The following is a 17,776-nucleotide window of genomic DNA, read 5'->3' as shown; positions in this document are numbered from 1 at the left end:
TGTGCTTTCCACCAGCACAGTGGACATTAACACCACGTCTCCTGCATTGCTACCAGGTTTGCTACTACTATTCCTATCTCTGCTGGCTCCACGTTTTAACCATTCCGGTTTCATTTCCATGCTACAAACTCTGCCATAGACTTTCAGTTTCAAACCATACTATTCCATTGCCATTACCATTGCCGTTACCATTGTCATTTCCATTGCATTCGTTTGTTTACTTTCTGCTGCATTATTATCTGGACTTTTCTGTTATTAATAAATCTACATTGTGCACATGCGCAGAAACCCAGTACAGCCTCCTCACTTCATTCCACCTACCTCCACTGACCCACTAGCGCCCCCTCCGGGGACACAAACAAAACCGTCTCTGACAGTAAGTTCAGGACAAATGGACTCGGACGGTGGTCAGAGTGTGGGGTCAGGGGCCTTAAAAAATCTGGTATCCCGTTTGGATGGACAAGAGGTTGTGCAGCAGCAGATATTCCAGTTTCTGCAAGGGATGTCTTCCCGGATTGATACGTTACAGCAATCTCTGCTAAGTGCGCCTGCACCTCCAGTTCCTGTTACCCCTGCACATGCCAGTGTTGGGGGTTCTTCTTCTTCTCCGGCTGCATCTGCTCCTGTATCTCGTTTGCACTTGCCTGTGCCTAGCAGGTATGATGGCAGTCCGAAGTTATGCCGTGGGTTCCTCAACCAGTGTGAAGTCCAGTTTGAACTTTTACCTCATAATTTTCCCACGCCAAGATCCAAGGTTGCTTATATCATCTCACTGCTCTCTGGATCAGCCCTGAGCTGGGTGTCTCCTCTGTGGGAACGTGCCGACCCGTTGATGAACAACTATGCCGAGTTTGTTTCCATCTTCAGACGCATCTTCGATGAACCGGGTCATGCAACTTCAGCCTCCGCAGATCTTCTCCAGCTCCGTCAAGGGACTCGCAGTATGGGTCAATACGTCATCCAGTTCCAGACGCTAGCCGCAGAGATCCAGTGGAATAACCAAGCCTTAGTAGCAGCCTTCTGGCATGGACTCTCAGAGAGGATAAAAGATGAACTGGCAACTCGTGATATTCCTGAGCAATTACCTGAGCTAATCTCCCTATGTATCAAGTTGGACTCTCGCATCCGCGAACGCAACAATGAGCGTGCTCGTGCTGAGTGTCGCAAACCAAGAATGGTACCTCCTGTACAATTGCAGCCTCCACCTTCTGATGAGCCTATGCAAATTAATAGGTCCCGCTTAACTGCTGAGGAGCGGTCAAGGAGACTCCGTGAGAGACTGTGTCTTTACTGTGCGGCAGTAGGCCACCAAATAAGTTCTTGTCCAGTGCGTTCGGGAAACGCCAGATCCTGACTTGTAAGGGAGGAGTCAAGTTGGGATCTTTCAAGCAAGCTCCTTCTACCCAAGATCTCATTCTTCCTGTGACCTTAGAGACGGCGGCTGGACTCCAATCTGCAACTGCGTTGGTAGACTGTGGTGCAGCGGGGAATTTCATCACTCAAGCTGCGGTAGACAAGTTTCATCTGCCGGTCTGTGAACTTTCATGTCCCGTCTACATTACGGCAGTAGATGGTAGCCGTATCTCTAAGGGGTATATCACTCAACAAACCAGGCCAGTGATACTGGGGGTTGGGTTCCTACATTCTGAGTTAATTAAGTTTTTAGTTATTCCACAGACAACTCAGGAGATTGTGTTAGGTATGCCCTGGCTCCAGCTACATAACCCACAGATTGACTGGTCTACATTACAACTAACTGCTTGGGGGTCACATTGCCATCAGTCTTGTTTAGCCCAAGTTGTTCCTGTCAAGACTTCTGAAATCAAGACCCCGTCTACTCTTCCTACGGCCTACCAAGACTTCGCTGACGTTTTCAGCGAAAAGGCCGCTGATTTCTACCGCCCCATAGAGAGTGGGATTGCCCCATCGACCTTGTTCCTGGCAAAAAACCACCTAGGGGGCGCACCTACCCGTTATCTGTTCCTGAAACCGAAGCGATGAGTAAATACATCCAAGAAAATCTACAGAAAGGATTCATCCGTCCCTCATCATCACCTGCTGGGGCAGGTTTCTTTTTTGTTAAAAAGAAAGATGGAGGACTACGTCCATGTATTGACTACCGGGGACTTAATGACATTACCATTAAGAACAGCTACCCGTTACCTCTTATTACCGAGTTATTTGATAGGGTCAAAGGAGCCCGCATCTTCACCAAGTTAGATCTCCGCGGTGCCTATAATCTCATCAGAATCCGCAGCGGTGATGAATGGAAGACGGCTTTCAATACTCGGGATGGCCATTACGAGTACCTGGTAATGCCATTCGGGTTGAGCAATGCCCCAGCAGTGTTCCAGCACTTTGTTAATGAAATCTTCCGTGACGTTCTGTACAAATATCTCGTAGTTTACCTGGACGATATCCTCATCTTCTCTCAAGACCTCTCCTCTCATCGTCTCCAAGTCCGTGAAGTTCTCCGACGTCTTCGTGAGAATCGTCTCTACGGCAAGTTGTCCAAGTGCACCTTCGAAGTTGCCTCCGTACCCTTCCTGGGGTATATAATTTCTGGATCGGATCTTCAGATGGACCCGGCAAAATTGGAAGCCATTGCCAATTGGTCCATTCCGAATACTCTCAAGTCAATTCAACGATTCCTGGGCTTCGCCAATTATTATAGGAAATTCATCCGAGGCTTTTCAACTCTCATTGCTCCTATTACCAGCTTAACTCGAAAAGGGGCAGATCATTCCAACTGGTCAGAAGATGCCCTGGCTGCGTTTCAGAAAATCAAGATGGCTTTTATGACCGCACCAGTCTTGCTACAACCTGATGTTAATAAGCCATTCGAGTTGGAGGTGGATGCCTCCACAGTAGGAGTGGGAGCTGTTCTCTCTCAGATAGGAGCTGACGGGAAGATCCATCCCTGTGGATTCTTTTCCCGCAAATTTCTTCCTGCTGAAGTTAATTATTCCATCGGAGATCAAGAGCTTCTGGCGATTAAACTGGCCCTTGAGGAATGGAGGTATCTCCTGGAAGGGGCGAAGTTTCCATTTAACATCTATACGGATCATAAAAACCTGCTCTATCTGAAGGCAGCTCAGTGCCTTAATCCTCGCCAGTCCCGATGGGCTATGTTCTTCTCCCGTTTTAATTTTAAGCTCCATTTCCGCCCAGGTTCTCAGAATACCAAAGCAGATGCCCTGTCTCGATCCATGGAATCCGAGGACGAGATGTCCGATTCAGCACCACGCTCCATCCTGGATCCTGTGGCATTTGCCTCATCACAAGTTTCTCCAGCTCCGCCTCCTGGTAAGATTTTTGTTGCTCCTGAACTCCGTTCTAAGTTGCTGTCTTGGGCCCATCAGTCTAAGTTTACTGGGCATCCTGGTGTCCTAAAGACTTTTAAATTTCTCTCCGGGACATATTGGTGGCCAAAAATGAAAGTTGACATCAAGGACTTTGTAGCGTCTTGTCCTAAATGTGTGCAGCACAAGACTCCTCGTCAGTCTCCAGCAGGTCAACTACAGCCATTATCCATCCCCAGCCGTCCTTGGTCACATCTGTCGATGGATTTCGTCTCTGACCTTCCCTCCTCCCAAGGATACAACACCATCTGGGTAGTGGTCGACAGATTCACTAAAATGGCTCATTTTGTTCCACTCCAAGGACTTCCTTCAGCTCCAAAACTGGCTCAAATCTTCCTGCGGGAGATTTTCCGTTTACATGGACTACCCACTGAAATAATATCTGACCGTGGAGTCCAGTTTGTGGCAAGGTTTTGGAGAGCTCTCTGTTCTGCCATGCAGGTCCATCTCAAGTTCTCGTCAGCATATCATCCTCAGACGAATGGGCAGACAGAGAGGGTAAACCAGGAGTTGGAAACTTTCCTGAGACTGTACGTATCATCTTCCCAAGATGACTGGGTGGATTTGCTCCCGTGGGCCGAATTCGCTCACAATTTCCGCTACCACACAGCTACTGAAACCACTCCGTTCTTCGCTGTTTATGGGCAACATCCACGAGTTCCTGATTTTCAAGACCTTCCTAGCATCGATGTTCCTGCTGCCACTACTGTCCTCAGTCAGTTCTCAACCATCTGGAGGAAGATTCATACTTCACTCAAAAAGGCTTCTGCTCGGTACAAATTCTTTGCCGACCGCAAGAGACGTGCAGTTCCCAGCTTGAAACCTGGGGATAAAGTCTGGCTGTCAACCCGGAATCTTCGTCTTAAAGTGCCTTCGATGAAGTTTGCACCACGCTTCATCGGTCCTTTCTCCATCGAAAGAGTTCTAAATCCTGTGGCTTACAAGCTCAAGTTACCCTCTTCTTTGCGTATTCCTAATGCTTTCCATGTCTCTCTCCTCAGACCATTAGTCCTGAATCGCTTCCAAAGAGCTCTTCCAGTTGGCCCCAGCATTCCAACTCAGCGGGGCATAGAGTTCGAGATAGAGAAGATCCTGGACTCCCGTCACCGGTATGGTCGTCTGCAATATCTCATCGACTGGGCCGGTTATGGTCCTGAGGAGAGGAGTTGGGTGAACTCTGCTGATGTCCACGCTCCCAGGTTGGTCCGTGTTTTCCACAGGTCTCATCCTTCCAAGCCACGTGGGTGTTCGGTGCCCACCCATAAAGGAGGGGGTACTGTCAGGAATCGACTCACCACTGTTATGTCGGTCCGCCGGAGCGGACTCCGTCTGGGGTCACTGCATGTTGCTGTCACCTGTCGCCCTGCTCATGGATGTCGCCGCGGGCCTGGAGGCGCCTCTGGAGTCAACGGGCGTGTGAGTGCGCCGCGTCCCTGCCGGGCCGCGGCATGGGCGCCGCCATGACAGTATTCCCCAGTGTAAGTGCGGCGGCCAATCCGGAGCTTGGCCGCACCCCCTTGTCTCACTCCAGCCAATGCCTGCCGGTCAGGGGGTATATCAGGAGCTGCTGGGTGAGTCAGAGTTTGTCCTGAACTTTGTGTCACTCCTGCGACTCGTGTGTTTGGACCTGTTATCCTGTTCCTCCGTGTTCCTGGATATTCACCTGATCCTCCGTGTTCCTGGATACTCCCCTGTGTCTCCGTGTTCCTGGATATTCTCCTGTATCTGCTACTCCGTGGAACTACAAGCACCAGCACCACAGCAATACCTTTCTGGCTTCACACCTTCCACACCTGCAGTGTGCTCCAGCCATCAGCAGTAGAGACTCCCTATCCAGGTGCATTCTAACAACTCACCTGTGATTCAGCCTGCAAGCTGATTGTGCTTTCCACCAGCACAGTGGACATTAACACCACGTCTCCTGCATTGCTACCAGGTTTGCTACTACTATTCCTATCTCTGCTGGCTCCACGTTTTAACCATTCCGGTTTCATTTCCATGCTACAAACTCTGCCATAGACTTTCAGTTTCAAACCATACTATTCCATTGCCATTACCATTGCCGTTACCATTGTCATTTCCATTGCATTCGTTTGTTTACTTTCTGCTGCATTATTATCTGGACTTTTCTGTTATTAATAAATCTACATTGTGCACATGCGCAGAAACCCAGTACAGCCTCCTCACTTCATTCCACCTACCTCCACTGACCCACTAGCGCCCCCTCCGGGGACACAAACAAAACCGTCTCTGACACCTGGGACGAGAGAGTTGGGTACTCTGGGATTCTTCCGATGGTCAGGAAGAGGAACTGTAGCTGGGATGAAATAGAGACAGCCGGAAAAAGGGGCGTGTCTTTGTTGGAATGGGCATGGCTTCGCATAAAGGGGCGTGGCATTGCAGGAAAAGACTACCTTATACCCCAGTTTTGCAACCTGCACGCCCAGACGTTAGCCACCACAGGAAAGAAAAATAACCCTGATTTATGCCCCTTACATTATTTGTCATTTTTCCTCCTTATAGTAATGCCCAGTATACATTATGCCACATACTGCAATGGCCCTTAGACATTATGCCACACACAATAATGCACATGACACAATATGCACACACCGTAATGCCCCAGACACATTATGCCACACACCGTAATGCCTGTGACACATTATGACAGGAATCGCAATGCCCGTTATACATTATGCTACACACTGCAATGCCCCTGATACATTATAACACATACAATGTCTGTGACACATTATGAAACACACCGCAATGACCCTGAGACATTATACCACATACCACAATGCCCGTGACCACACACCGTAATGCCTGACACATTATGACACACACCGCAACGTCCGTGATACATTATGCCACACACTGCAATGACCCTGAGACATTATACCACATACCACAATGCCCGTGATATAGTATATCACACACCGTAATGCCTGTGACACATACTGCAATGCCCGTTATACCCTATGCCACACACCGCAATGTCCGTTATACATTATGCCACACTGCAATGCCCCTGAGACATTATACCCCATAACACAATGCCCCGTGATATAGTATGCCACACACCGTAATGCCTGTGACACATTATGACACACACCGCAATGTCCGGGATACATTATACCACACACCGCAATGCCCATTACACATTAAGTCCTACACTAAAGCTTCTAATTACTTTTAAATTACCTGCTCGTTGCCAGGGGTTTCATGCTCTTGGTTCCATGCACGGTGCCAGGGGTTTTCATGCTCAGGGTGTCATGCTCGTTGTCAGGGGTTTCATGCACTGGGTGTCATGCTCGTTGCCAGGGGTTTCATGTTCTTTGTTCCATGCACGGTGCCAGGGGTTTTTATGCTCAGGGTGTCATGCTTGTTGCCAGGGGTTTCATGCACTGGATGTCATGCTCGTTGCCAGGGGTTTCATGCACTGGGTTTCATGCTCGTTGCTAGGGCTGTGCTCCCAGTGCCACATATGCCCCCAGTGCCAGATATTCCCCTACAGTGCCAGGTACACACATGTCCCCAATGTAAATATGCCCCCCCCCCAAGTGCCAGGTACACATATACCCCCCAGTGCTACATATGCCCCCTCAGTGCCACATATGCCCCCATGTGCCAAATATGCTCCCCCTCCCCCAGTGCCAAATATGCTCCTCCAGTGCCAGTTACAACTCCCCCACGATCCCCCGCTGTTTTGTGAAGGAGGGACACGGAGGGCACAGCGTGCGCCTCTCCTGCGTCCCTCCTGCGTCCCTCCTTCGTCTCCGGCGTGTCTGTTAAATGAAGTGCCGGTTCGTGAGCCAATCAGAGCTCCTGAACGGGCACTTCATTTAATAGACCCGCCGGAGACGCAGGCGGGACACAGGAGAGGCGCGCGCTGTGCCCTCCGTGTCCCTCCTTCACAGAAGCGGCTAGGGCGCCAGCTGAGGGTTGGAGGGAGACAGCAGATTGACATGCGGACAGCTCATCCGCATGTCAATCTGCTCTGCGCTAAATCAGTGGTGACGCCCCCCGCAGCCCTGCGCCTCCAAGCCACCGCGAGGGCTGCGGGGGCAGTAGTTACGCCACTGGATGTAGGTCTTCCTCATGCAGCTTTATAAGTAACTAATGCTTGAGAACGATGCCAAAGAACACTGAATGAAGAAATAAATGATGACTTATGAACGATGCTGAAGAATACTGAATGAAGAAATAAGTGATGACTTGTGAACAATGCTGAAGAACACTGAATGAAGAAATGAGTGATGACTTGTGAACAATGCTGAAGTACACTAAATGAAGAAATGAGTGATGACTTGTGAACAATGCTGAAGTGCGTGAGCCTGGGGGTAGCTTGTGCAGCGACGATACTCAGGCGCCGGAGCTTTGCCCAGCGCCTCCTTTTGAACTGCCCGCCCTGTTTCTGATTGGTGGAGGGAGCTTCGGATCGCCATTGGCCCATACCGCCCACGTGGACGCCAGGCACAATGGCGGCGCCCATAGTCCGGAGAGAAGCTGGACGCATGCCGGGAGCCGGAGCCCACCGGGGGGACCGTCCCAGAGGCCCAGCACACGGCGGAGGGGTAAGCACGGCGGCCGCCGCTCCTTATCTGTGAAAGTGACATTACTAATCAAATGGAATATAGGGGGTAATTCCAAGTTGATCGCAGCAGGATTTTTGATAGCAACTGGGCAAAACCATGTGCACTGCAAGGGAGGCAGATATAACATGAGCAGAGAGAGTTAGATTTGGGTGTGGTGTGTTCAATCTGCAATCTAATTTGCAGTGTAAAAGTAAAGCAGCCAGTATTTACCCTGCACAGAAACAAAATAACCCACCCAAATCTAACTCTTTCTGCACATGTTATATCTGCCTCCTCTGCAGTGCACATGGTTTTGCCCAGTTGCTATCAAAAATCCTGCTGCGATCAACTTGTAATTACCCCCATAGCTCTAACACACTGATAGGCTTATCACCTATCTGTCACAACCTGCCTACCAATCAGATACCCACTCATCTGATATCAGTATACTCTGCAATCAGGCTGCATGCTGCCTTGTGAACAAGCTAACTGCAAAACGTACATCAAGGAGATGATCACGTGGTGCACACACGTGACCGGAACAGCCGGACCCGGGAGACTTTAAACGCCGGGTACACTACACAGCAGTGGCGTGCGGTGAGATCAGTGGCTGGTGAGGCATGCCCACTACCACCGCCGCTATGACTGCTGCCAGTGCCCACTACTGTACTGACACCCATGCCAGCTGCCAATGCCTGCTAAAGTCGCCACCAGCTACCGCCCCCCACAGCTAATTCCCAATCCAATGCCGCCACCCATGCCCGCAAAGTCTTGGGAGCAGCAGCAGCCAGGGCCTGGGCAGCAGAATCGCCCGGAGTTAAGGATAGCAGTGGAGGGTCTGCATGGAAGCGGGATTATACATCGGCAGCCATACAGTAATCACCCCCACTCCCCTTATACCCCAGAACACATATACAGTAATCACCCCACCCTCCCTTTATACCCTAGCCCATTTGCAGTAATCACCACCCCCCTCCCCTTTTCCCTCGGAACACATGGCGTAATTGCCCCCCTCCCCTTTTCCCACAGCACACAAGGAGTAATTGCGCCCCCTCCCCTTATACCCCAGCACATTATGCACATCTCCGTGCTGAGTGCTGCTGTGTACTAACCATGGGCTGTCCTGCTCTTTGAAACACAGAGCGCAGGGTAGCCCATGGTCAGTACACAGCAGCGCTCAGCACGGACACCGGCTAGCTATACACACCGGCCGGCTCTCTGGCTGCCCTGCTGACTTAGGCAGTGGGGACACTGACCAGTGGTGGGGCCGAGGCGGAGCGCGTAGTTCATGAGCCGAAGATGGTGGAGGCTCAAGTATGTCAGGCTACTGCGCCCCCGTGTAACGCCGGCTCTTACCTGGAGTAACGGTAGGGCCAATCCTGGTGGGACTGAGAGCGGTTACCCACGGCTTTTAGCGGCAATCAGTGAGCGGTGAGTAGTGCAGGGGGACAGAGGACACTGATGCAGGGGCCTCTTTCTGGGTGGACACTGGACAACAAGGAGTCAGTCCCTTTGAAGGTGGGCTGTACCCCAGGGAGAGCGTCCAATCATATCTGCCTCAGAGACAGGGGCGTGCTTCCATATGGCCTGCAAGCACGCCCCTGTTACTGAGGCACTCACACTAGTGCCGCTTACAGCGCTTTATTAAATGGGCTTTTTCCAGCTCATTTCTTGGCCCCGCCCCCCGCGTCCGATCCTCTATTATTAGCTGCGGGAGGCACCGCTCTCTGTGCCTCCGAAACTAATTTAAACTAATTTTTACATTGTAAAAAATGAATACAATAATATAAAGCATATACTTATGACACAAAATGTGTCATAAGTATCTGTGTATTATTGTAATCATTAATGACAGGGGAGGCACTGCCTCCCCTGCCTGCACGTCCCTGCTACACAGCCACACTGCCGCATCACCTAAGCTTCTCTCCAACTTAACATAGCGGCACAGCCACTCTTCCACTGCCGTGCCACCGGAGCTTCTCTCTGGAAAGAAGCAGCCACGTTACCAATGCCACACCATCAGAACACCTCTCAGGGAAGACGCAGCGGTCTATCAATGGATAAATACAGCAGTATCTAGGAACTGGTATCGTATATATTGGTGGAGATACTTTCAGTCACTCCATACCTGTTATATGCTAGGAGTGTGTGCTGTATGGCAGGGCCCAATCAGACAGCTCCTGGAGAGTAATTCTAAATCAAAGGCATGTGTGTACCTGCTCTGTAGACAGACAGCTAATTACTTAGTGAACACATGATGTGAACACACAGGGAGGCAGGAAAGACCAGCTAAGCTGTATGAGAACAGTACCATGTTTGAAGCCATAACCTATGGCAACAAATAACCGGGACCTACCAGCAAACTGATCCGCTACCTGCGGATCCTAACATTGCCAAAACGGTGCGAAATTATAAATAATGATAGGCAGTGTATAGCTAAAAGCTATGTTAAACATTAAGTCAGATTTCTTGTACAGAGATAGGTGTACTGTCACAGTGTGTTCTCTCGAGTGGCATACCTCCCAACATTGGGGGTCATTCCGACCCGTTTTCACGCAGCAGAGCAAACGGGTCCCCGCATGCGCCAGCGCCTTTGTGCGCCTGCGCATGCAGGACGGCCGACGGCCGTAGCAGGGATGCGATCGCCTCTGCCTGATTGACAGGCAATCGATGGGAGGGGGCGAAACGGCGGCGTTTGGCCAACGTTTCATAGGCGCGGTCCGGCCAACGCAGGCGTGGCAGGACCGAACGGGGGCGGGCCGCAGCAGCTGCGTGATGTCATACGCAGCCGCTGCGGGCCAGGGAGTGAAGAGTCGCTCCCGGCCAGCACGCTAAAGCTGCGCTGGCCGGGAGTTACTCCTGAAGTACAAAGGCATCGCCGCTGTGTGATGTCTTTGCACTTCTGCGAGGGGGGCCGGACTGACATGCGGGGCGGACTAGCCCCATGCTGGGCGTCCCCCCACATGTCAGGAAAGTTGATCGTAGCTGTGCAAAATTTTGCACAGCTACGATCAACTCGGAATGACCCCCATGACCCTCTCCAGGAGGGACACAACGCTCTGCTTCTGGACTTCCCTCTTAATGTATGATTGCTGGTACCTGTTTTAAACAGGTTAATGGATAAGAAAGGTGTTTCAGCACAGGTGATGGCAATCATACATTAAGAGGCCATGGGTTATGGCTTCAAACATGGATCTGTTTTCATGCAGCTTAGCTGGTCTTTCCTGCCGCCCTGCCTTCTTCAAGTTACTGCCAACCATGTACTCAGTGCTGACTATACTCTCTCCAAACTCAGACTTTCCAGCGGCTTTTCAACTTGCAAGTTTCAATGAGACTATTGCTGAATCCTTCCAGTAGTCAGCTCTGCTGGAGTGACACCTTTTTCATCTGAAGGTTGGTGAAACCTGATACTTCACCTGCAGTGAGCTCCACCACGGGGGTAATTCCAAGTTTATCGCAGCAGGAAATTTTTTAGCAGTTGGGCAAAACCATGTGCACTGCAGAGGAGGCAGATATAACATTTGCAGAGAGAGTTAGATTTGGGTGGGTTATTTTGTTTCTGTGCAGGGTAAATACTGGCTGCTTTATTTTTACACTGCAATTTAGATTGCAGATTGACACACCACACCTAAATCTAAAGGTGGGTACACACTAATAGATATATCTGCAGATCAATTGATCTGCAGATATATCTATGTACGGATCGGGCAGTGTGCTGTGCATACACACAGCCCGATCCGTCGGGGGACTGACGTCATGAAGCGGGCGGGCGCTCGCGCCCGCCCAGTTCACCTGTCAATCACCGCCGGCCGCCGCAGCATGTGTACGGGCGGTCGGACGACCGCCCCGTACACACACAGCGACGGGCCAATATATTGTTAGATATATTGGCTGTCGGCTGTGCTGCGCGGCCGACGCGATACGTCTGTGACGTCTGTGACGGTCCCGCGATGTATCGGCCGTTCAAGAGAACGGCCGATACATCGACCAGTGTGTACGGGCCTTAACTCTCTCTGCACATGTTATATCTGCCTCCCCCCTGCACTGCACATGGTTTTGCCCAACTGCTAAAAAATTTCCTGCTGCGATCAACTTGGAATTACCCCCCACGTTTCCTCCAGATTGTGTACCTGCATCTTCCAGATCTGCCTGGCGGTCGTCTGGATCCTGCATTTCCAGTCTCCGGTCGCACCTTCAGCAAACAAACTACAATATCGGCTTATTAGCTGCAACATCGGCGCAATCGTCGCACCTTCAGCAAATAAACTGCAATATCGGCTCAACCGGCCACAACAATGGCGCAATCGCCGCACCTGTAACTAACAAATTACAATATCGGCTCATTAGCCGCAGCATCGGCGCAATCGCCACACCTTCAGCAAACAAACAACAATATAGGCTCACTAGCCACAACTGCGGCTCAATCGCTGCATCGTCTGCAAACAAACGACAAAATTGGCTCACTAGCCACAACATCGGCGCAATCGCCGCACCTTCAGCTAACAGATTACAATATCATCATTAGCCGCAACTCCGGCGCAATCACTGTACCTTCAACAAACAAACTACAATACCGGCTCACTAGCCACAACATCGGCGCAATCGCCGCACCTTCAACTAACAGGCTACAATATCGGGTCATTAGCTCCAACATCGGCGCAATCGCCGCACCTTCTGTAAACTTACTACCAGATCACCTCACTAGATGCAACATTGGCAGAACTGCCACACTGTTTGATTACAAACTATTATACTGTCTCCCTGGCCGTAATATAGACTCACTAACCACTTCCACAGCTCACTAGTCACTCCACGTCTCATTTATCATCACCGGCGTTCAGCCGCTTCATCAGTGTTCAGCCGTCTTTCCTGCTTAGAACTCTGAGTGATTATCAGTCGCATCATCGCCGTACAGCCGTCTCTCCTGCTTTGAACTCTGAGTGACTATCAGTCGCATCGCCGTACAGCCGTCTCTCCTGCTTTGAACTCTGAGTGACTATCAGTCGCATCGCCGTTCAGCCGTCTCTCCTGCTTTGAACTCTGAGTGACTATCAGTCGCATCATCGCCGTTCAGCCGTCTCTCCTGCTTCAGACTCTGAGTGATTATTATTTGTGTCCAGGTTCTTTTGTGACAATAAAGTCACCAATTATTATTTTTTTATTATCACTTTGCCCGTGTCTCTCTCCATACAGGTAACTTTGGTCGTCTGGGTGCTGACAACCGTAACAGGCAACATTGGTACTCCCTAATTTTAACGTGATATAATTAAAATCTTTATGATCTTATCAGTATTCTAAAATCTAATATATTAGTCTGTCTAAAATAGAGTGCTCCCCAACAAGAGTCTACTACCTCCTCTTCTCCCTGTGTTTACACTGATACAATTTGACTCAGGGGAGCACCACTGATGGTCACCTTTTATACACCTACGGATAACAACAAGTTCTTGGTTGTATGGTTTTCTAAATATGAAGCAATTTCATTAATACAAATCAGCTTTTTCAGACAACCATCATATATACACTACATCTCTCTAAACCTGTACGGTTTCCCTACTACTACTATTCATGTATAGTTTGGATCAGAGAAGGGAAAGGGGAGACATGATACAAACTTTCAAAGATACCAAGGGTTTTAACAAGGTACAGGAGGGAGACATTCTTCAAATGAAGAGAAGTATTAGAACACAAAGACACATCCTGAAAGTGAAAGGAGGTAGCTTCAGGGGAAACTTAAGGAAAAATTACTTTACAGAAAGGGAATAGCTTCCCATCAGGTAGAGGCTAAGACAGTAGAGCAATTTAAATATGGTTGGGATAGACCTAAGAATATCCTTACAAAGAATCAAGGGGATCATTCCGAGTTGATCGCTCGCTAGCTACTTTTTGCAGCACTGCAATAAGATAGTCGCCGCCTATGGAGGAATGTATTTTCGCTTTGCAAGTGTGCGAATGCTTTTGCAGCCAACGGCACAAAATTTTTTTTTTGCAGTTTCTGAGTAGCTTTGGACTTACTCAGCCGCTGTGTCACTTCAGTCTATTTGGTCCCGGAATTGACGTCAGACACCCGCCCTGCAAACGCTTGGACACGCCTGCATTTTTCCAAACACTCCCAGAAAATGGTCAGTTGACACTTACAAATGCCCTCTTTCTGTCAATCACCTTGCGATCGGCTGTGCGAATGGATTCTTTATTAAATCCATCGCCCAGCACCGATCCTCTTTGTACCCGTACGATGCGCCTGCGCATTACGGTGCATACGCATGCGCAGTTTTGCCGAGATTTACCCTGATCACAGCGCTGCAAAAAGTTGCTAGTGAGCGTTCAACTCGGAATGACCCCCTAAGGATCAACAAGGCTTGAGGTTACCAAAAGGTAAAACAGGGGCAGACTAGATGGGCCAAATTGTTCTTAGCTGCAAATGTTTTACCACTTTGAATCCAACCACAGCTTGACAAACTGTACAATGGGTTTAAAAAAAGATGACACAGAGGACTGGCCATCTGGTACTTCTGGCAAATGCTGATGGCATGATGGGCCACACAGTGAGATGGGATAGCAAAGCAGCACAGCATCCCAGCGCTCTGCTCGGCTGCCCAGCACATGAAGACAGGGGCTGGATGAGCAGCCCTAGTGAGCCATGACTACGCCCCCTTTCACGCGTGTACATGCCTGAGGCGCGCACGGCCACAATAATGCCTGGGGTTCTAATACATCCTCAGTCCAACCCTGCCATCACCCAACAGATTCCAGTATTGGGAGTTATCTCCAATTTCATCTTATGACTTTGGTGGCATATTACTTGACATTTTATTATCTTTATACAGTACATAATTGATAAGCTGTTTAGTGGTCATATTATAGATCAAATCATTTATTGCTCTTATCCAAGATATGCTCTTTTCAGCTCATAGTGGGGGAGATGTACTAAGAATTGGAGAGTGATAAATGGAGAGAGATAATACCGGCCAATCAGCTCCTAACTGCCATTTAACAGGCTGTGTTTGAAAAATGACAGGGGCTGGCTGGTTGGTACTTTATCTCTCTCCACTTTATTACTATCCATGGCTTAGCACATCTGCCCCAGTGAATGAGGACTAACGGAGCTGAACAGGAAACCAATCCCTACAGTAATGCTAACATTTCATGCACAAAGCTGCTGTAACAAAATAGATGACAATGGGGGCATAACATGGATGCAGCATGTCATTTATCACACATATTCATAGTCCAAAAGAGTCTTTTATCATACCAAGGGGGAATGTACCATATACAGTACCTATAACATCGCTAGTTTTCCTGCGCTCCTCTCAGGGGTATGAGGAAAAACTACTGTAGCTATGTTGCTGCTCACAATGTGCCATTCCACATACTGTATCATTGAATTGCTCCCTTAGGGGGACATTTACTAAGCAGTGATACGAGCGGAGAAGTGAGCCAGTGGAGAAGTTGCCCATGGCAACCAATCAGCACTGAAGTAACATCTATAATTTGCATACTATAAAATGATACAGAGCTGCTGATTGCTTGATGGGGCAACGTCTCCACTGGCTCACTTCTCCGTTCTTATCACTGCTTAGTAAATTTCCCCATAAGTGTTGGTCATTCCCTTGTTGAACATTGACCTCAGTTTGCTTTTATTACCTTCTTGCTTCATCCACAGCCTCAATAAGTCGGCGAGATGTTGCCAATAACAGCGCCACTGTGAGCTCAGCCACAGCTTCTGTTAAAACGTCAGGTGTAAATCCTACTCGGATGCTTCTGGTAACAGAAATAAGCAAGAAATGCTTATAACAATGATATACACCTATCAACATGACACATATTAGACAGCGCATATTGGGACAAATGTAATAGGCTTCAGTTTGAAAAACTGCTAAAAAAATTTTTTTACATGGATAACCTGATTTTAAAAAAAATCACTACCTTATAACCTGCAGCAAATTTTCAGCAAATTCTTTATTTTTCGAATTGAGCACACTCATACATCTAGCCCAACATATTGTCCCTGTTTTACCACTTGGTGGCAAATGTATTAAACCTTTTAAACAGTGGATGCTCCTGGCTAGCAGTCAGGGTGACTGGAACGGCTCCCTGCAGCCAGGATTGCTGCTACAGAGATGGTGGAGGGATCCTTTGGATGTACTGGTCAGCGCTACACTTTCCGCTGCTGGCTGCCCCCGCCCCCTCTGCGTGACACAATGATGTAATGCACATAATGTAATAATAGCATGTGCACAATCTCATGGGGGCTCAGGGGGCGGGACCAACACAGGAAGCTCTTCAGCCCTGTTATGGCACTACCCATAGCAACCAATCAAATACTTGCCAGCATTTATCAAATACATTCTATAAAAAAGATATGCACTGTAGTAGAGATGTGCAGCGGGCATTTTTTCGGGTTTTGTGTTTTGGTTTTGGATTCGGTTCCGCGGTCGTGTTTTGGATTCGGACGCATTTTGGCAAAACCACCCTTTCGAATTTTTGTCAGATTTGGATGCGTTTTGGATTCTGTGTTTTGTTTTTTGTTTTTTTAAAACCCTCAAAAACAGCTTAAATCATAGAATTTGGGGGTAATTTTGATCCTATAGTATTATTAACCTCAATAACCATAATTTCCACTCATTTCCAGTCTATTCTGAACACCTCACAATATTATTTTTAGTCCTAAAATTTGCACCGAGGTCGCTGGATGACTAAATAAAGCGACCCAAGTGGGCAGCACAAACACCTGGCCCATCTAGGAGTGGCACTGCAGTGTCAGACAGGATGGCACTTAAAAAAATAGTCCCCAAACAGCACATGATGCAAAGTTAAATAAAAAAAAAAAGAGGTGCAAGATGGAATTGTCCTTGGGCCCTCCCACCCACCCTTATGTTGTATAAACAGACCATGCACAAACCCATCATTTCAGCTACAGGGTCTGCCACATGACTGAGACTGAAATGACTGGTTGGTTTGGGCCCCCACCAAAAAAGAAGCAATCAATCTCTCCTTGCACAGGCTCTACAGAGGCAAGATGTCCACCTCATCCTCATCCCCCGATTCCTCACCACTTTCACTGTGTACATCCTCCTCCTCACAGAGTATTAATTTGTCCCACTGGAATCCACCATCACAGGTCCCTGTGTACTTTCTGGAGGCAATTGCTGGTAAATGTCTCCACGGAGGAATTTATTATAATTCATTTTGATGAACATCATCTTCTCCACATTTTCTGGAAGTAACCTCCTACGCCGATCGCTGACAAGGTGACCGGCCGCACTAAACACTCTTTCGGAGTACACACTGGAGGGGGGGGCAACTTAGGTAAAATAAAGCCAGTTTGTGCAAGGGCCTCCAAATTGCCTCTTTTTCCTGCCAGTATACGTACAGACTGTCTGACATGCCTACAGTGATGCTGTCACTCATATAATCCTCCACCATTCTTTCAATGGTGACAGAATCATATGCAGTGACAGTAGACGACATGTCAGTAATCATTGACAGGTCCTTCAGTCCGGACCAGATGTCAGCACTTGCTCCTGACTGCCCTGCATCACCGCCAGAGGGTGGTTTTGGAAATTGTATCCTTTTCCTGGCAGCTCCAGTGGCAATAGAAAATGAAGGAGGAGCTGTTGGCGGGTCACGTTTTGCTTGACTTGACAATTGTCTCACCAGCAGGTCTTTGAACATCTGCAGACTTGTGTCTGCAGGAAAGAGAGATACAATGTAGGCTTTAAACCTAGGATCGAGCACGGTGGCCAAAATGTAGTACTCTGATTTCAACAGATTGACCACCTGTGAATTCTGGTTAAGCGAATGAAGGGCTCCATCCACAAGTCCCACATGCCTAGC

The 17,776-nt window shown here is 48.8% G+C and overlaps 1 protein-coding gene across 1 annotated transcript in view; it reads right to left on the bottom strand.

Annotated features, from left to right (window-relative positions):
• Positions 1 to 17,776, bottom strand: part of LOC134931900 (glyoxylate reductase/hydroxypyruvate reductase-like) — a 110,609-nt gene that overhangs the window by 40,453 nt on the left and 52,380 nt on the right. Inside the window, exon 4 of the mRNA XM_063925789.1 lies at positions 15,584 to 15,700. Coding sequence (XP_063781859.1) covers positions 15,584 to 15,700 — 117 coding nt within the window. The remainder of the gene's footprint in view (positions 1 to 15,583; positions 15,701 to 17,776) is intronic.

This window comes from Pseudophryne corroboree, chromosome 1, assembly GCF_028390025.1.
Source record: "Pseudophryne corroboree isolate aPseCor3 chromosome 1, aPseCor3.hap2, whole genome shotgun sequence".
Classification (NCBI taxonomy): Eukaryota; Metazoa; Chordata; class Amphibia; order Anura; family Myobatrachidae; genus Pseudophryne; species Pseudophryne corroboree.
This window is presented reverse-complemented; position numbering and strand designations above follow the sequence as displayed.